The following is a 24,862-nucleotide window of genomic DNA, read 5'->3' as shown; positions in this document are numbered from 1 at the left end:
CAGACGGACGGTTTAGACAAGTAGCGAGTGAGTCAAATTTTATTATCTAAATCGATATTTCAATATACCGCAGGGGTATCTCTACCTGTACAATATAAATATTACCACGTTATATACACGACGTACACGGAATCCGAGTGAGGAACACCATCGGAGAATGCACTCACTCGAGATTTTCGGCAGTCGAACACGCGTACAAAATTATTATATTTGGGTTAAGCGGAATATACATATATCATTATATTTACTCGTGTACACGCGCGAGCACACGCACACACACACACACACACACATGCACACACACACACGTACACACACAAACACACACGCACACACACACACACGCACACACACACACCTACACACACGCGCACACACACACACACACGCACACACACGCACACACACGCACACACACACACGCACACACGCACACACACCTACACACACACACAAATCTGTACATGATAATAATATAATATCGTGTGTTTTGTGGAGTGGGTATGGCCTGAATATCACTACCGTACCGCCAGCGTGTATAATACATACCGACCGGCGTCGTGTGTGTGTGTGTGTGTAGACGGCCGAGACGGACTGGTTATGGCCGAGAGCGCGTGAGTGTGTGCAGTGTGCACTGTGCATCGCAGTCGCTGTAGTAGTGGTGTGTAGTCGTCGCTGCCAACCGGCCGAGTGCGTCCCAAAACACGACACGACGCCGCCGCCGTCCGTCGTTTCTTTATTCACGCGATACGAGTTCGCGCGCGTATAAAACAATACATTATGGGCACCGAGTGCGACCGGCTTCAACGCTGAGACGCGGGGCAATAATATATTATAATATAATATTACGGACGTCCGTTTTTGTTTGACCGTCATCGGGACACTCTCTCCGCAGAGATATCGGTCCGGGTTGGTTATAGCCGCGTCGCGACCGGGCAATAATCACACGCCGTTATCGCTCGCTCGCTCGCCCGCCCGCCGCCCACGACGGCACCCGGCCGACGACGCTGTCATGACTCATGGTGTTGCCAGCAAACGTCCGGACGAAACATGGACACTGCTTCCGACATAAGTCAGGTGAGACGATAAGATTTGTACATGACTCATTTGATATTGTTTTGAGCAATGAAACAGCGTCCGGACGCGACGTCGCATTCCGCAGACGACCGCGACTGATAACGCGCGTTGCACCTGTGCCACCTGTTGTACGGTCCGTGTACGTCGTGTCGACGCGCAGGACCACAACGACGATACGACAATAACGTTTTTGTACGGTGATAACAACTCCGGTTCGGTTTTAGTACCTACTTATCAATGGACATTGGACATAACGTCATTCGGGGAGGTGTACGAAAAACACGCATTTCCCAGACCTTGTATATTTATTGTAGTAGTCTTATTCGCGTGCAGTTCGTTACTCGGACGATGCGCCGTGCACCGTTCGTCGTGTTAAAAAAATAAAAATAAATAATATTATGTGTTATCAGCACGTTACCGGAGGATCGGAAAAAGAAAGATACGTTTGTATAGTAACGATTCGAACAATCGATATTGTAATAGTATTATAGACATTATAGTGTACGTATTAAATTACGAACGTGCTGGTATTTTTCCTCACATCGGACAGACGACAAACGGAAACGGTAATACAATATTATTTAAATTTTACCGACGGGTGTGATAACGCGATTGAACGTTACGACTTCGGTCGATTCGAATATTATTATCGTTCTAGTCGATTCCGGTTTGTTCGTCGAGTTTGGGAAGCGACGACGGTTATTCCCTGGTATGTTGTTCGGTTTCATATCGCGTATTTATATATTAGAATCATGTACATTCCAGACCGCCGTCGCCACCACCGCCGGAGGAAACGACGGTACAGGTTTTACGCGATTCTCTTTTGCCCAGCCCGACCGTCCACCCGCACACGTCCGTGTTGTTGTGCCTACGCCATCGGACTCAAAATGGTGTGTAGTTTCTCTCGGTCGTAAATGTAATTATGTTTGGATCTTTCGATTCTTATGGAATTTTAACCGAAGAAATTCAGCAATTTTCCGATTTTCGAACACTACAAGACAACAGCTCAATCGACGAATTTGATAACGGTGATAACGTGATACAAACTTCGCCACGATCGCAGAGCAATGACTGCGGAAGGTGTTTAGAAGAAAGTGAGCACCGATTGAATTTATTAGGTCATGTGCGCCCAACGTAATTTCTACTCTTCTTATTTCGCGTCGGGACTTTAATAATAGTAATAATATATTTCATTGTGTAGGTAGGAACCTACTCTTAATCTTACGAAAATCTCACGCAACGACGAGAATAATAGTTATTAGCACTTTATATTAAATACATACCTACTATTTTATTTGTAAGTATTTTAGTAGTTCAGCCCGTATTTTAGTAGTTCAGCCCGTATCCCGTTGAAATGTCACTAACGAATTTGTTTGTAGCGTTTCGTCTTAAAGTAACACTTAAATAATAATATTATAGGAACCAGTCGAGTGATACCAAATCAATTTGTTAACACGAAATTATAAAAACCCACACGTTTTAATTTAATATGGATCGTCATTAATTTTATAGCTTAAAAAGTCGAGTTGGATTACCATACATATAATACGTATTATTATTATTCATACAACTATCTACATTGTATAGAAAAAATGTAATTGAAATTGATTGAAATCTTTATCAGATATTTTATTCACATCGAAATGAATTAAAAATACACTTGATCTTGACTATATTGTTAAACTGGCTTATATTCATTTACACTAATTTCAACTAATAATAAACTTTTGATTTAAATGCAATTTAGTTGTATATACTTTTATTTTTACATATTTTATTATATATATACAGTTTTAAACATATTTAACGTTCAATGAATAGAATATTAAAACCGGATGTAAACTGAGTTAGGTGAGGATTTTTTTATTGTTGACCGTGGGGACTATTGTATTATTAAATAGTAAGTTAATTGTAAAGTATTTAAAATCTCTGATGTATTAATGAACAATACCTAGCCTAACCTAATGCTGTAATAGTTGTATTATAAAGCTTACAGAACACATATAGGATATTGCAGTGTTATATAGGTATTCCACGACGAGTACCAATAAAACGTATTTTGTACCTGTGTTTATATCGGTTCATGTTATGTTATACGTATTAACTATTAATGTTTTTACTTCAGAGTTTACGTGCGTTGTGCGTAGTAATATGTGCCGTGGTTACTGTACTAACATAATATAGATATATATTAGAATGATATGTTAGATAGATATATATATGAATAATTCGATTTTAAATTGTCCTTAGTGAATTTTACAATTATTAAAAAATTGTTTCAATTAAATGTAGGTACTGTTTACAAAACAAGGTTCCTTATAATAATGTATAACTATGGCTGTTGATAATATCGGTGCGCTGCAATTGTAAGCCAATTACTTGGTAATCCTTTAAACTTCCATCTATCTGAGTTTAAGCTACACATAATATACACCATTGCCTTAGTTAAGTTTGAGTCTGTGCCTACCAATTAAACTACGTACATATTATACTATATAACAGACATATTTACTATAACTCTTCCAAAAACGGTTAACTACTCGATTTAATTTAGTTCTATACTATCGTTCAGACTTTAGGTGATATATGAGTGTATTATATATTTTGTAAATTCCAATTAGGGTTATCTGAATGTATTATTGTATTTAGAAACTGATTTTGGCATCATTCGTAATTATTTATGTTAAGTACATGGTTATGCATTTTCGTTATGTATACCAATTACCTTTTACAATTTTTATTTATTTTTTATGTTTTAATTTTATGGATCTTAATCGCTTAAATAATTAATTTCCCTTGAGGATTTCGTAAATATTTTTTTTTTCACTTTATTGCAAATACAAATTAATATAAAAAACGTTATATATATATTTTTTTTTTAGTAAAACTAATTTAATTTTAACCATGATCAACTATATGACGTGAATCTATAAGTATTTTTTCTCTGTATACATTAAATAGTTTTATTTAAATGATTGAATGTTTGTTTTGCAAAACTTTACCTATTTAACTTTAAAGAATGACTAATTTCAACTCGACTGTAACTGTTGTTCGTAAGAAAAATAAATATCCACGATAGATAATTAAATATATATATATATATATATATATATATCTAATAGATACATTATATATTATAAATATCACTTATGAGTAAATTATTGAATTGTATATTTCTATGCAAATTAGTTGTAAATAAGTACTTATTACTCATTGTGTCGAAATCGTTATTAGTCTATCGGACAAATGATAAATGATAATAAACCTTCAGTCTAGTTAATTACTCAATATCTATGAATGAGTAGGTATTACACTTACAAGTGTTTATTATATTTAAATCAAGTTGCATTGTTCAAAAATACTACCATAAATCGGAATTACTCATAAATAATTATAAACAAACTGCAATAATTATTGTCAGCTGTTACTTATAAGTTATTACTTATAGATGCATATACTATTATATTAATGAAGTACCTACTTATAAAACTATATTTTATATTTTATATTTAATAAATAACAAGTTTATCTCATTTTGTCATAATTAAAAGACAAACTTATATGTATATCATAAGAAAATAACAAAAACCCAATGTTCAATACTTTTTTTTTTAATTTTGCGATTTTATCATTAATTGTATTGAGGCGCTAAAACAGCTTGTCTAACAATCAATACATTATTTTTTAGATAAATCCAATAATAATTTTTAGACATATTTGAGATTTTTCTATTATTAATAATTATTGTTATGAAATAATAGTATGCAGCTATAATATCATTTAATTATGTTGTATTTTTTTTAAAGTTTAGTTAGCTTTTAGCTAATTTTTTTTCACTAATTTTAGTTCATCCACTATGATTATTTTAAAATAGTAAATTCATTAATAATACATAACAACCAATAAGGCCTTATTCAATGTCATAGACTTACTACTTAGGCTACTTTAGTTCTGAAATAAATTATTAATTTTCAATACAAAAAATATTAAATTCTGCCATTTAGCCAGTAGTGTAGCCAGGATTTTTGTTCGAATGAGGGGGGGGGGCTGATCAATTTTTTACATAGCTGTGGTTTACTTAGGTTCATCCATAATTTAAACATGCAGATGCTGAAGTTTTATTTTAGATTTTTGTTCCTATAATCCTTAACATATATTGATTTAATATACTTATATACTTTAAATACTTTGGATATTTTATTTTAATAGTAATATACAATCATTTTTAAATTTTCTTAAAATTTCGTGGTGAGGGGGCTACAACCCCCTCAGCCGTTCCCCTGGCTACGCCACTGCATTTAGCTGATACTTTTTTTTAGAGTTGGGTCAGTCTGGTTATGTAAAATTGCATTACTCCAAAGCATTTAATACAGTAAAATGTATTTTTATTTTTTTGTGTTAAGCTGTTTTAATACAATATGTACGGTCCATCTCAATTTGTCAGGGATTTTTAATTTTAATTAAATTAAATGATTGTGTTATTGGTACCATGTTTTATGGTTATTATATCTTGTGTATTTGACAATAAATTGTATATTAATGATATAACAATTATTGAAATATTAAAAGAATTTAAAATTTTATAGTCAATATTAATTTAGATATTATTATTATTATTATTGTGTTAAAAGTATGCGAGTATACAAAGTAGGCTACAGTAAAAGCTTTGATAAAGGTACTGACTTTTCTAGGGAAATTTTCAATTGTAGTTATATTTACCTACTTAAAAAATGGCGTAATTAACTATTTTGAGATTTGTTTTAACTCTTGTAAGATTAAATTAAAATTGTTTACTATTAATTTAACAGTATAAGTCAATATGTTTATGAACATAATATTGTACTGTACTATTTTGTATTGGCTCCACATTGTTAAAATATAGAAATTCGATTTCATACTTAGCTACGTATAGTATAAAATATATATATTTATATATTAGCTTATATATTTTAATGTGACTATTTGTATAATGTTTTATGCTATTTTTATGATGTAATTAATATATTTTTTTTTTCTAACTCAGTATTTTTTTGTTAATATTATCTATGTACACGTGTAAAAATATTAAATAAGATTTTAATAAAACAATTTTAATAATTATTCGATCAAACAAACAAATTTCGACTATTAAAAGAATTATATTAAAAATATTTATTTGCAGTTTTAGAGTACTTTATCATTCAATGGGTATAAGATTTTTTTTTTTTTTTTATTGATCTTATTTAAGCCCGGTATCTACAGCCATTAGCTGTGGATAGGAATAGTAGATTTTTTTGTGTAATGTTTGTTTGTAAAGTTTTGATTAGTAGGTACGGTTGGAAAACGTGTATGTAAGTGTGTGCGCAATGGATTCGTTAGTAAGAACTCAGGTGGTCACCCATCCGAGAACTAGCGACGCCGGTCGATGCTTGACCTCAGAACACATTAGTGACTGAGGCCAACCACCACGCCACACCAAGCCACGGTATAAAATTTTAATAAAATTTAAATTATTACTTTTACAATGCTACAATGAATAATGTTTTTCATTCATTTTTCAGAAAATATAAATCATGTTTAAAAATACTATTCAAATTAATACAAAATATAAATGAGTATTAAATGATATAAGATTATAATATTTGGTAACCTTGAATTCAAAAGCGAGGATTCTTGTCTTATCGTTGTTGGCTTTAAAAAAATTCATTTAATTGTTTTCATAGCTGGTATTGTTTTTAAATTAATATAATTTTATGATAGATCATATTATCTCCTAATTGTGTTTATAACATTAAAATTAAAATTTAACGACAAGATACATTACTATTTTATGCATATAGTCACAATGGTGGAGATTGGAGACACTTTAATAGTGCATTGTAAGGAAATCGGTTATGGATACATGCACAATGAACGATATTTTATATAGATACCATCTCGCAATTTTATTTTAATGTTTTACTCTGGAATACTTTTGTGATACACGTCCTGTAAAAAACTACAAAGCGAATAGCAAATGAATTATAACGGTTTCGATGCTACTAAAATGAATTCGAGTTTACCGGAGACATAGGTAATAATTATGAACAATATTAAACTATGATTATTTTATAATTGGATTAACTAATTATGTTTACATTTACTTGTACGTAGACATGTATCTTTATATTAATTGAAAACTAATATTATTCTACTACATTAACATTAAATAACTATGCAATTATATTCGTATGATAGTTTGTTTCGTCAATCTACTGGCACGCTAAAATGTAAACTCAGCAAACTTACGACCACTATTTAAAATTTTGACAACTTGCCTGTAAAAATTTGTGACTGCAGATTAGAAACATATAAATCAAAATTCAGCTATTTAGTTGACGAGTCTTGTTACTATTTTCTTAATGTATGCATTACAGCTCATATAACTAGTACACTATGATTGGTGTACGGAATTTCTATTTCGGAGCGTCAGGACAATTAGTAGGAGCTTTAAATAATAACTGTATGTTGTATTCTTCTTAAATAAATTATTAAGACTATTTTAAAATTGTATACATTATAATATATATATATATATTTATATACTGTATTATGCATTATAACTCTCGGTTGTTGCATATGGCTCATCATAAATTTATTTTTGCAATTTTGTCAAATAATAGTACCTATTGTCATTAATTTTTTATGTAATCATTTGTTTCTTTGCAGCTGTTTATTTATTTATTATTTTTTTTTTTTTTTTTGTTACTGTCAAACTATTAATTAATAATAATTTACGAAAAAATGATAGGTACTAAAATAATGGTAGTTAAACAATAATTTATTTAGTCTTTCCTCATAATTAGTGGACGAAATAATTAATATACAAATCGTGGTTCATTATAAATTTTTTGACTGTATCATAATTAACATAAATAATTTGATTGTGTTTGTGACAAAATATACGTACCTAAGGACAATTAATGTTCTGTTAAAAAATAAGAAAATAAATAGTAATTAACATAATGTTGAGTGTTATGAATATTCAACTTAAACAAATATTTGCGAAATATATGATAAAAAATATGCAAGAATGTTGAACGTTCTCTTTCAAATGTAAAATAATATTTAACATTTTAAAATGATTTAATGTCGAAAAATATGAATATATTTTAACTCTAAATTATGGTATAGCGTTGTATTAATTCTAGCAGCAAGTCGTTTATACTTCTATACATATTATTACAGTATTATACTTTGAATTTTTTTAAAAAAAAACTACTGTAATCTATAGTTATAATAATGTAATATTGTGTAAAATATTTAAATAAATTATTAACAACATAAACTTAGATAAATTAACTCGTAAAAAAATATTCTTTATAGGTTTAAATAGCTCATGCAATACATTAAAAACTATTTATTTTTCAATAACAGTTCATGTAAATCTGCAGTTTTTATATCTTTAAATTTTATTTGACAATTATAAATCTACATTTTTCTATTTCTTATTTTGGTAAAATCTCATCAGACATTCAGATATTCTTCATGTAGTTAAGTTTGTATAATATAACGAATTTAGCAAAATATTATTTTCCATGAAAAATATTTATTATACAATATTAAATAAATTAACTTATGTAGTATTAATCTCATATTCCATATTACTTATTTATTTTAATATTTTTATTTTATTAAACTGATTTACCAATTTACCGTACGTTCTCAATTGCTTTTCGTTTGCTTATTTTATTTAAATTTAGATTATTGATTATTTTTAAATTTACTTGAGCCATGTCTTTTAGTATATCGGTTATATATAAATTTTTACTTAATAGTATCATGTGAAAATACAATTTTTTTTTTTCAAAAATCAAATCAAGTACCGTGATGTTAACTGTAAAATAAATTACTTTAATAAAAATATTAAACACATAAAATAAAATATTCTTATTGATATAAGTTGATCATTCCACTCAAAATAGTTTTTCTTATACAATGATATATCATTGAATTGAAATTTAACACATCCATTTCAGCGACTCTTTGATATCTACAGTACAATAGAGTGGTACTCGCGTGTCTAACTTTTTTACTATACATTTTTAAGCAGACGATTCTTTTAAAATATTGATGAGAATAATAATAATTGAAATGTGTACGAGTAGTTATTCTAAGTAATTGATCTTTATTAAATGCATTTATAATAATAATTTACGATAATAAGCTTAAAATATATACTTAAAGTGATTTAATAATTTGATAACGGTTATTATTATTTAAAAATTAAATAATTTCAAATTCAGATTTAATATTTTGAATTAATATATTAAACATTTTATAATTTTTTTTAAATGGTTCAAGTATAGATATATTAGATTAAAATATCACTAATAATTTATATTTTTTTATAAATATGGTAAATATTATCCTTAATCACTAAAGTTTAATAATTAGGAAACTACTACAAAAAATTATGTGCTTAAAATTAGTTAAAAAGGTATTTCTTATTTGACGAAAATAAATATGAGTATGTATCATTACATAACACACTTATTTAATAGTATAAAAAAATCTGAAAATTTGAAATTATAGTATTTAATTATTATACTTGGAAATTCAGAAAATCAATTTAAGTAAATGTATTATTGAAGAAAAATATGGTGGGGAATGCTTGGTAAAAATCTTCAAATAAAAAATTATTTTTAACAAATAATTTTAACTATTTTCACCTATATTTCATTGATGCTATTGATTGTATTTTACTACCTATGTATAGTTGATCAATAAATAATATACCATCTCATAGTGTCACATAGTGATCCTCAGATCGTATTATAGAACTTAAATATTTTTTATTTTATCTTATAAGCTGTAGTCTTTAACAAGTATTAATTTGATCTTTGATTTATTTGAATCAATGTTTTTTTTTTTTTTTTTAATACATTTTGAACTATTTAACTATATTAAAAAAAAAAAAAAAAATTGTACCATTTAATAAATAACTACAAAATGTAAAATTATAATGGAGAATTTATAGCATGTCATTTTATTTGAAAATTAAAATAAACTTTTAACAACGTGTTTGATAAACAACTATAAATCAATTTTCTTGTTTCAATAAATTAATATTCTAATAAAAAATGTTATACTAACACAAATATTGTCAAATTCAATTACATGTATACTGACCTAATACGTAAGTTATATTTATAGTAAATTCGTTTATATTACATTTACATTCTACGAATAACTATATAGGACTTTTAATTATTAACAGAATTTGGTGTATTTTTTTATAATTTTTTGAACGAATTGAACTTACATTCTGACTGTATGCAATGTATACATTACTTCATGTTTTATACTCAACTCCCGAGTTTTATGTTATCTGAACATTTTTGAAAAATATAAAAACAAAACACATTCCGTAAAGTTATTTTCTAATTGATTGGCAACTCGACGAGGCTACCGGATTTATTGGCTTTCGTTAGAAACAGTCGTGGTATAACATAGTATAGTATATTATTAGTATAAAATAGGTACTGCAGTCGATAATAATAATATTATACGTTATTATTGCCTACGATTACACAGTTCATATATATAATACTATAATATTGATAACAACAATGTTTATAATATGTATATATGCTAATAATCAGGCTTAGCATAATAATATATTAGATCCACAACAACGCGACCACTAACTCGAGACGCGTACATACAGTATCATTTGTCATTGTCATAAAAAATGAAACTGGGCATGTATTTAGATGCATGTTAAGTGTAACTTCATGTATAGGATGATTCACTAAACATGCACAATCTCATTTTTTTCTTTTAATAATAAAACTATTTGAATACTCTGATTTTTAGAATTTTGAAGTATACCAATATCTTTAATTATTTAGATTCATATACCATATTTAATAAGTGTTCTTTAGTGATAAAAACCTCTTTCTTTTTAAATAACATTCAACTTTTTTTAATGTTAATTGCTAAGCAAATATTTTTTTAAACGTTGATGTAAAATTAAAATTTGAAGCTAATAGTATTTAAGTTATTTAACTTTTATTGAAAGAATAAGTCCACGGTCAATAGGTTTGGATAAAATGGTGATTTGATATTAATAGTAATTAATATATCATAATTTATAAACATTTAACAAATGCCTATGGTAAAATAAATACAAAATTAAATATTAAATCCATTTTATATTTATATAAAAACATCTCTTTAAAGCTATTATTCTTAGTATATAAATTATATTAATATCTCAGAAACAACAGTCATTTAAATTTTGATTTAGTTACTCATGCATCAACATTTTCTAAAACAATCATTCACTAAAAAGCTTGTAATAAAAAAATATTGGTTATCAATTGAAAAAAAAAAACCGTGAATCTCCATAGAACACTTTAAATTATGTAGAAATTTTAATATTTAAAAATATTGTCCTTGAAATTAATTCATTATTAAAGGTGAAAATAATGAGGTACCTATTACTTTGTACGCATTATTTAAACATTATAATTATAATGGATTCTTCGTAAAACTCTCCATCTTCCAAAATCAGCCGGTTCGACGTACGAGCGCTTGAAATACGATGAATATCTCCTGCATCAAACAGTATCGTTTTCGAGTGTCGTCCGCGTCTTGTTAAAATGATGCTTATGCGCGTTCTAGCAGGTATCTATCGTCATTGACATTTCCTGCAGCTTACAATAAACTCACTTAATTAAAATAATTATACATCTTTGTTGATATTGTGATAACAATAGGACGAAGTGCAACAGTATACCATTTTATAGAGGGTAACAGAACCCTGTGACAGCGGCACTAATTAGTGGTTTCCTATCTATTATGATAATGTCTTCGTGTGGTTTGAAAAGCTGTTATTCAACGTCTGCTGTATTTCGACCATACAATTTTGCAAGTGATTTTTTTTAAATTTTTATATGAAGACATAGAATGGAAGTGACGTGGTGACGTGTTTATGGGTGAATCTCCTTGAGGATGCTACTCACCCGAGTGTAATATTATTATTATTGAATCGGTTTATATTTTACGTCCGTTGTCGGTAGTGATGATACAGACAATTGGATTTCGGAATGTCTACCGCAAAAAAGTGCGATTTCTTAACAGTTTTTTAAAGTAGTATTTGTTTGTGTAAATATGTACAGAATATTTTTCAAAAAAAATAATATTTTATTGTTATCGTCTCTTAAACAATTATAACGATTAAAAAAATAGTATAAAATATAACAAGTTTCAAAAATTATGTTTTGTAATGAAATTATGTACAAAATATTTCTGAAAACGTTTATATACTTGTCGAGAAAATTGTTATTAACCAACACAATTTACCTTGTATAATATACTTTACTATGTTTATAATAAACGAGTATTTATATGTGTGTCTGTATTATATTATATAAATGTTTAATGAATCGGGTGTACAAATTGCAGTACACGCGTAATTCGATATATTTTTTGTATCTATGACGTACTCTTCGGTATCGCTTATACGGCATGTTGTTATTATAATACAGCGCGTAAATTTTTCTCGCGTGGGAAATTCGTTATGTATCTAGTTCTGCGTATTTTATTCTTCGTGGTATATTATTAAAACAAGCTTATTATATTTAAAAAGAAAAGTCGGTGATCCGAATCGTTGAATGAAATTCTAAATGATTCAATTTAACAATGAACGCTGACGTTTAAAATAAAAATACGTAATGCATCGTCATTGCGGGTTCGATAAAAATTACTTGTAAACCGATAAACGATATTAGTGTAAATTCGGAACCTTGTTCCGACACGCATTTATATTTTAAGTACACATACGTATGTATTTATATATTTTTTTTTTTGATACACTTTTAATTTTATTTTCGTTCGTTTTCATTTCCAGCTCAATTGGTAAAATACACATCGTTTTAGTAATCGAGAAATATAAAATCGCTTGCGTTTATGAGAGTATAACTTTTATACCTATGTTGTAGTCTCGTTCGAATCGATATCGTTTTAACAGCCAGCCAAAAACTAAGTCATTAGAAAATAATTCTCAATAATTTGGTAAATGTATCGTTATTACATTGCTAATGCGCTATTGAAAAATGTTAATGAATTGTTACGTTATTAGCGTTTATTATAAACTATGTAAACTATAATGTGCAATATTCACAGAATTGTTTGGTGGGTAAGTTCTATAAAATACCAATTTTAACGTTATAAGCCGGAATACAAACTGTATTGTAAGCACGTTGTGCATGCCTACTGTTAGGCTGCAATCATGTGCTCTGGTCAAGCACCTTCCGGCGTTTCTAGCGCCTCGGATAGGTGACTATCCGAATTCTTAGCGACATAGACATGTCCCACATACAATAACAGGTGTTCCAAAAACCTATCATAGTAAAGTAGGGTAACAAAAAAATATCCCACAGCTAATGGCGTTTGTTTCCGAAGCTTAATAACAATGATAATAATAATAATAATAATAATAATAATAAAAAAAATAAACTATCGTAAATATTTTTTCACTGAGTAGTAAAGTTTCAATACAAGTTAACAGTATTAATATAATATAATTTATTACGAGTTTCCTATTTTCAAAATCTTTTTTTATCGGTTGCTTCAAATAGTTAGATTTCTAGGATAAATTTAGTTAATAATTTTTTTTTTTTTTTTTGTGTTAACAATTATTTTGTTTAAAAAGATCACGAACGATTTATGGGTACATAATAAACAATATGTAATATATATATTGAATACAGCTCCATTATTGATTTAAATTGAACTAAATAGATTATAATATGCTAAACTCATGTGTTTGTTTAGGTAAAACTTTGCATTTACTACACATAAAACATTTTTTTAATTTCAAATCAATGGCGTGTTAAGCAATTTAAATGGGCGTATTTTGATAAATTCACATTTGTGCCTACTGTGAAAACGTATTAAAAAAGTGTATAATATAGTAAAATGAATACTTATCGATTTATAAAATGGATATAAGTATGATAATTTGCATCAATAATACTTATTTAAGTGACTTTAAATTTATCGATACCCATTTTAAACAATGTGGTTAATTTATTGATGTAAAATTCAAACGTGAATTTGAGATACAATAAAAATCACATAAAGTTAATGGAGAAGTCTCAAATAAAGTTAATAAAAACAATTTTAGCTGATTGAAAAAAATGTCAAACATAATAAAAATTATACTATGATTTTAGTAAGCTTAATTTTATGTGAAAATGATGTCGCATTATTAAAATAATTTATGGAAACAATAAATTATTATTTCCTTTATTTATAATTTGTTAAAAAAAAATAAAAAAAAAATTTAAAAAAAATGTGATAAACTAATATAGGTACTTAAATTATATTAATTACTAAAAATAATTAAATAATAAATTATAATAATTTCTTAATATTATTAAATTTAAAAAAAATGTAAAACTTATTTTTACCTTTTTTTTTTTTATTTTACTAACCGTAAAACAATTTTTGGTAAATAAAGTGATAACCACTTAGTGTATTCTAAGTCATCAATTTTCTATATATAAATTTAAATTATTATAATTTTTATCTTCCATAATATTTTAAAAGTGTGTAAATTACTTTATCTTTTTTTATAATTAATATTCCAGTGAACTAATATTAATTGCTGCCAAAAAAAGTAAAAGTTGTAAATTGCACCCAATACATAACATGTGTAAATTTTTATGTAATAAGTTTATCCTGGAACTTTTTTTAAGTAAAATTACTTCGATGATGGCCATTTAGTATGACTTTTAGGACATAACATGACCATACTATTATATGTCCACTATTTCCTCCAAAAATTGTTTTATAGATATTTTTTATACCGGGCGATTGACTAAGTATGCTCATCACCTATATTTATTTTATTTCTATTTATTAATAATTTATTTATTCCGATTCTAATTTTCGGAAATTTTAGAATATTTAACTTTTCTAACTGAATAATTGTGTAAGAATTACAAAAATTAAAATTTTATAGAACTAATAATTAAAAAAAGCTTTTGGAGTTTAGATTCCTACACCATTACTTTTACGGCCATGTTATTGATACGTATTGTATAAAAAATTTGTTTTAAAATTATAAGATTTATAGCTATTTATTGTTTATTTTATAGCTAAAGAATCTATTACACTACGTAAGGTAAAGTAGCTAAAAACTAAACAATTTAATTGAATTAACGGAACAGTTTAAATATTTTCATTTTTGAAAAAAAACGACGTAGATAGTAAACATATTCTTGTTATTTTAAAAAGAATTTTTTTTTCTTATTAAAAACGCGGGTTATAGTTTGTGGAACAAAAGGATGTACAACGAAACGTTTTATTCGAATCTATAACAACAATCGGTTACGAAAATATGGCGGCAAGAACAATAATATCGTTGGTTTCGTACAACTTGGATAATATTTATTTTCCAGCGATCGAATTCTATATACCATATACTCACTACGTATATACACTGATCGTATACACGTGCGCAGGAAATGGATTTCTATCTGCCCGTAATTGTTGAGCGAACATCCCGTCGACGTGTATATATATATATATATATATATTTATACTAAAAATATCTCATTATGTCTGCCGATTCACTGAACGACTAAAATAGTTTTGGATTTTTTTTTGTTTTATTTTTTTTTTCTAACTTTTACCTACCCCATTTTTCGCTGACGATTATCGCTTTTGTACGACGCACGCACGACGGTGAGGCCGGAATTTTATTTAATATACGATTGGGTTTTCGTCTTCATCTACACCACCTTTAAGGCTTTATTGAATTTCGATGACGGTCTATTGTTTCACGGTCAGTGATTGATAATATTTTATCGTCAACTTTGTTTACTCACTTCCGCTAACCCACCATTCGGAATTCCTTAAACCTTTTAGTAACTGACCTACTCGTACAACTAGTAACTTTCAAAAATTATTTTATGTAGTTTTCGCAGTAAACGACCTAATTTAGTACTTATAATACCTTGATATATTATCCAAACTCATTTAAAAAAATGTTATTAATCGCCAAATTGTGGTACGAGCCCTTACTGTCGACCCAGAAGCCGTCGACCGGTTCGGCTACACTCAATAATAAAACCTAAATTTTAAAATCAGCCTACCGATCACAACACTCACGTCGGGCAACCCCCGTAATATGTATCAATGGTAAGGTGACCAACAATAAATATTATTAAATATGTAGGTACTAGAAAAAAAAACACGTAAATGTATATGAATGACGTGCCAATGGCTCCGCTGTACTGCTAAAATAAATAAATAGAATAATAGACAATATTATTAAGTAATAATAATAATAATAATAATGAGGTAGAAGTCTCCACGTTCAAAAATATATAATAATTAATAATAATATAATAGAGTACTAAACTATTTAGCTAAATCGGTGGTAATGCAAAAATAATAATAACAAATGATAATAATGAAACGACCATGATATGGATCGACTGATAACACTATAATCACGGGAAAGATTGGTAGTGGAGTCTGGCCGGTTGTCCAACGACGACTCTCAGCAGTGGCAGGTTATAATCGTCGAATACGATCCGACACTGTGCCGAAACGATACGGCAAAGTGGTACGATACCGGTCCACTATTAACCATGTGGAGTATATGTATATATATTATATTACAATGTTGGGAGAATGCACACTTCACAAAAAAAGGATACCGCAACGATTCGCACACACAAAAAAAAAAAAAAAAACATGGAACATTTATATCCATGCACCGACCCCGATACAACGAAACATAACGGATTTTGGTGGTCACACACGACACAAGTTGGCTGCAACAATTGCCAAAAAGAGAACGGTGGAGCGACGGTTAGGTCGACGGTTAGGTCGACGGTAGGGAAACATGGCGGCGAGAGCGACATACGCAAAAAAAAAAAAAAGATAACTATACCGACGGTCACACGTGACACAAAAATTAAGGGTCGTAAAATTGTCCGATGGGTCGGTGGAGCAACAGCTCAACACACAATCTTTGCCGGACGAAAAATGGCGAAAACGGAAGACGGGTAACGACTACGACACGACGGGGCAGCTCGCCGGACGTGCGATAATCGCACAGCCGTCGTCGCGATCGCCGCGGGTAATAACCGCTAATGAGGGAGATAGTCGTTTGGTCTGATAATCTTAGTGACCATAATAGCAAGGCTATCAGTATATATACGACAGTCAGCATAATCAATGAATAATTAAAAAACTTAAAAAGTTCGTATTCATGAATACTCACGTACGTGGTAAATTTTTTTTACCGAAAGGGTTAAAATGGGCAGTCCTCCACGAGAGGATCGGATTGTTCGTGTTTTTCAACATTGTTTTATTTTTTCATATCGAATGCAGTCGTGTTGTTAGTGCAGTTATTGTGTACTGGTAAATTCTACAGCCGACACGTCTCGACTCTGGAATTCGTTTAACGTTGAAAAACGTAATGGTTGGTGGCGGTGGTGGGATGGGTGGAACAGTTTGAAATGTGAACCGCTGCACAAAATCGTCATCGTTTATCCCGAGTAGATAAATTCTCGGGAACAGACGTTAGTATGGCGAGTTATCCAGTTGGGCGTTATGGCTTAAGATTCGTTGAAAATACAATTTATCAGAAAATTGTATTGTCCCACTATTCGCAGAAATAAAACTACAACAAATCATATATATATATATATATATATGTAAATAGTTTTTGATGCAGACTATACAATATAGTAATTTTATTGTAACGTATTACTACGCTCAAACCGATTTCAAAAATCCGGCATCGATAAACAACGCCAGAAATAATATTTATTCGTTGTAAGGATGTTGTGGAAAAATATGAGATTAAAAAAGTTAAAATGATGTTAATATAGTTTCTGAGCAATGTAACAATGATATTTTTAAGTTTTTAAATGTTAGACACTGTGTGAAACAAAGTAAGCATTGGTGTTACAATGATAGTTTTTATTTTTTACATCCGAAAAAACTTTTACACCAGACAAATATTGAATATTGAAGGTGATTTATGACAGGAAATTGGATCTAGTTCGTGGTCATACATACTTACAGGATATGTCAAATAATTATTCTCAGTATACTATTCAATATTTTTGAATTTTTTAATAATAAATGTGTTTTTCTGAGTCAAAAAGTTTAAAAAAATAATTTAAAAAAAATTGACTTATAAGCCTTTAAATTTAAAAATTTGATGAAATCTATTAAAATACATGAACATATGCAAATTATTTTTTAATTAAAAATTTCACTTAAGTGTTTTACTTAAGGCCTATAGATTAAATACAAGATTCATTATAAGTGTTTATTAGTGTAAAAGAATTAAAAAAAAATAAAAAAAAAATGAACTCAAAACCACCATGATTTCTTATCATAAAATAATGATTTCTTTAATATAATTTTTGTCGTAATTCAAAAAATATTGATCGCATAAAACTTTGTATCAACTCGTTATATAACTTAAATAAAATTATTATTTTCTATACACAATTAAATTTTTAACATTATAGCGTTGATGATAAAAAAATTATATGTGTCAAAAAGCTTGAAAAATGATAGCAAAATTTATCGTAAGTTGTTCTTACAACGTTCTAACAATATGAAAAGTAGGTAGACATTATGAACAACTTTTTTTTATAAATATTTGAAGTTCTAATATTGATAAAGTTGAATATATAAATAAAAAATAAAATAAAATAAATAAAATATTATTTTTCTATTTTAGTTATTTTATGTTATCATAAATAAAAAAAATATATTAACCATTGCGACCTACAACATTTTTCCTCAAGTATATATGTTAATTTTATACATAACTAAATTTTCAGAATATTTAGATTAATATTAAGCTATTTATTAAGTCAATATTAACTAATAACATGATATAAGTAATGTTTTTTAGAAAAAAGTATATTATACTCTACTTTAATACTGATATCTACACTACTTTATGTGTATTCTGAAAATGGGTCTGCCATTGTAGCTTAATAAATAGGTATGTCGGTAACTATTATAGTGTGCGTGTCCTACTACTATATGGGCATTTAATACGTATTACTGTAGAATAGTATCTATATGAATTTTATTTGCTCGATAAATTTAGATTATTTGAAAAACAGCTCTGTATTAAGGGGAGGGGGGATAGCAACCAATCGTTATAAGATGGAATTGGTCTGGTCGATGTGGTATGTACCCCAAGGGATTAATTTTAAGACTTAGAAAGAAAACTAATAAACGCTATTGTATTTTTGTAGAAAAACTGTAATCGCATTATCATAAGAGTATTGAGAGATAAATAAAAAAAGAGGCAAAATTTGAAAATTCGCAAGGTTTGTCATTTAAATTATATCTACGAAATTGTATAAATTATGATCTATGCAAAAATATCGTGATTAATTTTCAAAATAAATAATAATTTATACATTTTTTGTCACAATTCAAATAGTGAACATATTCTGCAAACAATTCGAAATACATTTTGCAACCTCACATCGTAGAAATCGAGACATAATGTCAGTGGAAAATCCATGTGAGATAATTGTTTAATAACGATTGTTATTTTAATAAGAATTTGGTTCTAAAGCATATAATATTTACGCTTGCGGAATGCGATCGTTGTCTTCTCAAGTTTTTCTAATGAAGCAATTATTCGTTCATCTGTTTGTATTACACTATGATAAATCGTAGTTTATAAAGATAGGATAGACACATACTTATACGTGAATATGTTTTGCTAAGTTTTAATCAATGTTGCTTATAGTAAGTAGTAATATTTTCATAAAAAATATGTATCACGATTATACATTTTATAATTATGTGTTATATAAAAATAAATATTTTCATAATTCTGAATACTACGAAAATCTTTATAACTATTTATTTATGTTAGCGTATTTTTATATTTTCAATAATATATTAAATGACAATAATTGTAAATAGATTATTCTTGACAACAACTTTATTACGCATAGCTCTTTGAAATTACATAACACTAACAAATCAAACGTGACCTAGTTATGAATAAATTAATGAAATTCAAATATAAATGCTAAATAATATCTACTCTAAAAAATACAAAGTAAAATTAAACATAATTGTGTTGATTCAACAACAAAATAATAATGTTTAAAAGTATGTAGAATGTAGATACTTATAATATAAAGGCTATTCATAAATACAATTATTTACTGTCAATAGTTTGTGATTTTTTTCGTTCATAACGTTTAAAAATCCATGTATATAAATATACAAACAAAGAAGTTTCTATTATTTAAGTTAGAGTGTAGCATATGTATGGACAATAATTATATTTAATTATTTTATATTTTTGTTTCAGATTGATAGTGAAATAATCAGATTAAAAAACGAACTTTCAAGAACGAAAAATGCATTGACCAGTCAAATTATCAAAAGACATCAGCTAGCGGCAGAACTGTCACTGAAAGTTGACAAAAAAAACAATCAGCTAAAAGAATTTCAACGTTCAAATTTCAATGATTTAGGCAGAATTTTGAGGTCACTGTATGTGTTCGAGTCTAAATTGAGAAAAGAACAACAGCAGATTAGACGGCAACTAGGAGAGAGAGACTCGGTGATAAGGCAACAACAAATAGAAATTGCAAAATTGAAACAGAGTTTAGCGCAGTATTGTCATAAAAATAAGACATGTGTGGACACTGAAATTTCGATTTCAAAGCCCGACTTGATCACATCTATCTCGTCACAATCAGATTTAAATGAACCTATAAAAAATAACGATGGAAATTCTTCCAGTTCAGAAAAACTCATAGTAATACCACCAAAATTGGAAGTACCGAGGAAAAATGTCTTACCAGTCGACACGCTGACTAAAAAAAATTCAAACAACAATATAAACTTTAACAAGAACGTGTACAGTAAAACCGTTACAGACTTATCTCTCAATGACATATCGTCGTTTCCAAACCCAACGCCCAATAACAATTTATTTGTTGTGTCTAACTCTATTTTCTCGAAAAACGAGTTTACATATAACGAAGTCTCTAAAGAGGTAAACTTATTAAAATATTTCATCAGTATTGATTTGAAAAAATATTTTTATTTTTTTTTTTTTCTATTGAACTTAGCCCGGCGCTAGGGCCATTACCTGTTGTAGGGGTAAGGTTGGTATGGTAGGTTGTTTTTTACGATTGTTTTGGTTGTTACGGTTGATAGTAAATACGTGTATGTGTGGCAAGGTTTTTAACCAATATAAACTCGGGTGGTTACCCATCCGAAAGCTAGTAGCTGTAGTTGCTACTTACCAACAGTCGCGGAATGCGTCTGGTAGCAGCTAACGCGCCACGCCAAGCCATGAAAAATATTTTATTTTATTAATAATGGTAATATTCTTTTATTTAGCTCTAATTATTCATTATAAATAAAAATAATTATTGAACTAGGACGAATTGACTTTTGCCCATAATGCTTAATGGTACGTTATGATTAGAATAAAAAATGTTTTCTAAGAGCATAATTTCAAGTTATAATATTTTTTTTTTAATTATATTTTTTGACACATTCACTTACAAACTATAAGTTGTGCACAATACAATTGTAATATGTTTGAGGTATAGTTTTTTTTTTAGAAAATTGTTAAACGTAATAACTATTAACGTAATAATTATTATGTGACAATATTAAAATTTGCAATACGTTAAATTTTTATATCTGATCAAACTATCATCTCGTTTACTAATGTTCATTTAGATTTTAAATAATGATCATTTGTATTGCGTATATACTTATATGCATATTATGATGTTAAATTTTGTCATTACATCTTAAAAATAAAATTCATCTACTGTTCTTTAATAAAAACACAGAGTTCTATATAACAATTCGACAGTCCGACTTATAATAAGCGCATAAAAATTTTTAAAGACATCACTTTTTTTCCCAATATCACTTTACCACTAACTCTTGAAAATATTTACAACCTAAAAATATATATTTATATATATTTTTGCCTGCATTGTAATTATTCTTACTAGTTATTTTGCGTCTATACAATCTTTACGTCACAAACTGTTGTAAGGGTAGTGTGTGCCCGGTATACTCGTATTTTGATCTGCGTTCATGTGCTCTTAATGATTTGTACCTACCTAAAAAATTTAACAAAAGTATATTCCACCGTGAAATTTTACTCCCTGGTAAATATTCTGCAGTAGATTTTACAGATATCAGATATTTATAAATATAAGATGGTATCAGTTCCATGATAAAGTTAACTCAAATTTCAAAAAAGAATATTTACATCTTAGTAAAATTTAAAAAAAAGAAGAAGAAGATGCCTTAATTAAAAAAAAACAAACAAAACATTTAATTAAAATTATATTTTTGAAGTATAATATTAACTAAGTTTAAGCCTATTAAATTACTTACAAATTACAGTAAAATCAGTTGTCACGATTTTTAAAGGACTGATAAACTTGTTGTTATAGATAATAAAACGTATTAAAAGTAGCTATTTTTAAAACATATAAATTAACATTTTGGTTGCATCATATTTTAATGGAAAATTATGTTTCTGTATCATAAATGATAATGATAATAAAATAAATTAATGATCAATATTTAACTGATGTATCTTCTATGTACAATAATTATGAGTAATGTATTTGTAAATGCTTTCCGTTTTATCATTTTGACGTATACAAACTGACTAAATTAAACTTAAATAAAATACGTAGCGATATATTTCAACCGTATTATTTTAATTATTAATATTTTTATGATAAAATTATACCTATTGAGTTACTGATAAATTATAGACGTTATATACCATTACAAATTAAAATAATTTTATTATTGTCTCATTGTAATATAATCATTAAATCAGTTTTGTCGTTATAGCATATACTTATTTAATCTTATACTTTTTAACATTAAAATAATGGAAAAATAGTAGTATTTTATTTATTGTAGTCACCGTATCAGTGTGACGTAATAACCGATGGGGTTATAATCAATTTCCACTGTAATAAAATTAATCAATTATTAATATTAAAACATAATATTTTTAAAATAATATAATAACCATGAAATTAAAGTAATTATTATTTAACATTCATTTGTTTTATCGTTAAGCGATATTAACTTAGGTAATTTGGTTGGAAATTATTTAAATTAAAAAAAAATAATAATATTAATTACCATATTTATTAATTTGAAAATTCACTTCCAAAAATTTGAACACTGTGTATTTATAAATAATGGTTAAAATATCTTAGAGATAACTTTTCAGTGAAAATAAAAAATCCTATGGTAAACAATAGCGACACCAATTAGCATGTCGCATTGTATATCATAATAATTATTATATAATATTATGTGTAAAGGAAAGTGAGTCATACCGTTTTGACGTCTTGAATTTGTTTGTAGGTGATAACTTCGGTGAAACAAAACGGCAAGGTGATAACGTCTGCACTGAAGAAGGCGGATAAGTACCCGTCGCCAAAGACCGTACACTTCGGCAAGACGACTCATATACCCGAGCCCGATGAAGATGGACAGACGGACATCGTGAAAACAGTTGAGACGTTATTGCTGCAGCAATGCGGTGATTCGACCGAATCAGAGAACGACACGTCAAGCACAGCGTCTACGGAAACGTCGCCCAGCGTGTCGCAGATGGTCCGGAAGTTTGAGAGCATATGCACCACGGCTTCCACAACTTCCAGTTTGGCAACGGCGTCAGAGTCACGCGGCACGGACCACAGCGGTGGCAGTGTAGTCAGTGGTAGGAGGTCACCGACTTTGATCGACAGCCATGGTGGAAATGACGGGAGTTATATCGCGGATGCCGACCTGAGGACGGCTGCCGAGCTGAACGTGAGGACCGACTCGGAACCGGACATTTGCAGCGGTGGCTGCACGGTGTCCTTAAGCGATTTGGATCCGCGGAACAACTTCGAAGAGTTCCGGTTTGAGGACAGTGACCTGGACAAGGAATACGGTTGTGGCCGATCCGAAGCGGACGGGATCGAATATCCGTCCGGTGGTGGTCGACACGGTTCGTCGTCCGTTGCAGCGGCGGTCACGGCGGCGGCGGCGGTCCTGCTGCGGTCGGCTGGGGACGATAGTACGTGTTGTGCCGGCCAGGTCAACTACGAATCGTTCCTGGAGGTGACCGGCCTCAGCCAGAAGTCCATCATCACCGTGCAACCAAACAGAAACGCATACGGATCGCACAGAAACGTGCAGAAACCCAAGGACGTGAAGAGCAGGAGCAGAGCCAAGTCGGCGTCGTTTGACTGCAAGTCTGCGTATCCGGCCGCCGTCAAATACTGGACGGAACCCTATCTTTAAGGCGGCTGTCATTATAAATATAGTTACCTTCCTATTTAATTTATTTACTTGCACATACCTATAGTACTAAGTAATTGAATGTTTTAATTTTTTAATTTTTATCGTGTTGAGAGAATATTTAAATTTATTTATATGCGTTGTTTATCGATATTGGACTTTTATTACATGATCATTGTTGCGCATAAATTTGTGCATTGTGACCTGATCGAAATATTACATTATAATTATTATTATGTTTAAGTTTAACTAAGTACTGATATAATTTGAATTTGTGGTTAGCATCGAATAATCAAACATTATTATTATATCGTGTTTATAACAACTTGAGTTTTTAAATTAAAAAATAAAGATCTAAGCGGAATAGGTTTTCCGCGCGAATGATGTGTGGAGTGTTTTTTTGTGTTTGTTTTTTGTTATTTACGTGTGAAAACATTGA

At 29.0% G+C, this 24,862-nt stretch overlaps 1 protein-coding gene across 1 annotated transcript; it reads left to right on the top strand.

The window, feature by feature from the left end:
- Positions 1-622: 622 nt before the first annotated feature.
- LOC112601851 lies at positions 623-24,674 on the top strand. The gene is made up of 3 exons (XM_025349673.1): positions 623-1,077; positions 20,435-21,127; positions 23,500-24,674. Exons 1-3 carry the CDS (start codon positions 1,051-1,053, stop codon positions 24,424-24,426), a joined length of 1,647 nt encoding a protein of 548 aa, XP_025205458.1. The 5' UTR covers positions 623-1,050; the 3' UTR covers positions 24,427-24,674.
- The last annotated feature ends 188 nt before the right edge of the window (positions 24,675-24,862 follow it).

The sequence above is a fragment of the Melanaphis sacchari genome, unplaced genomic scaffold (genome assembly GCF_002803265.2).
Source record: "Melanaphis sacchari strain LSU unplaced genomic scaffold, SCAv2.0 Contig7_pilon_pilon, whole genome shotgun sequence".
NCBI lineage: Eukaryota > Metazoa > Arthropoda > Insecta > Hemiptera > Aphididae > Melanaphis > Melanaphis sacchari.
This window is presented reverse-complemented; position numbering and strand designations above follow the sequence as displayed.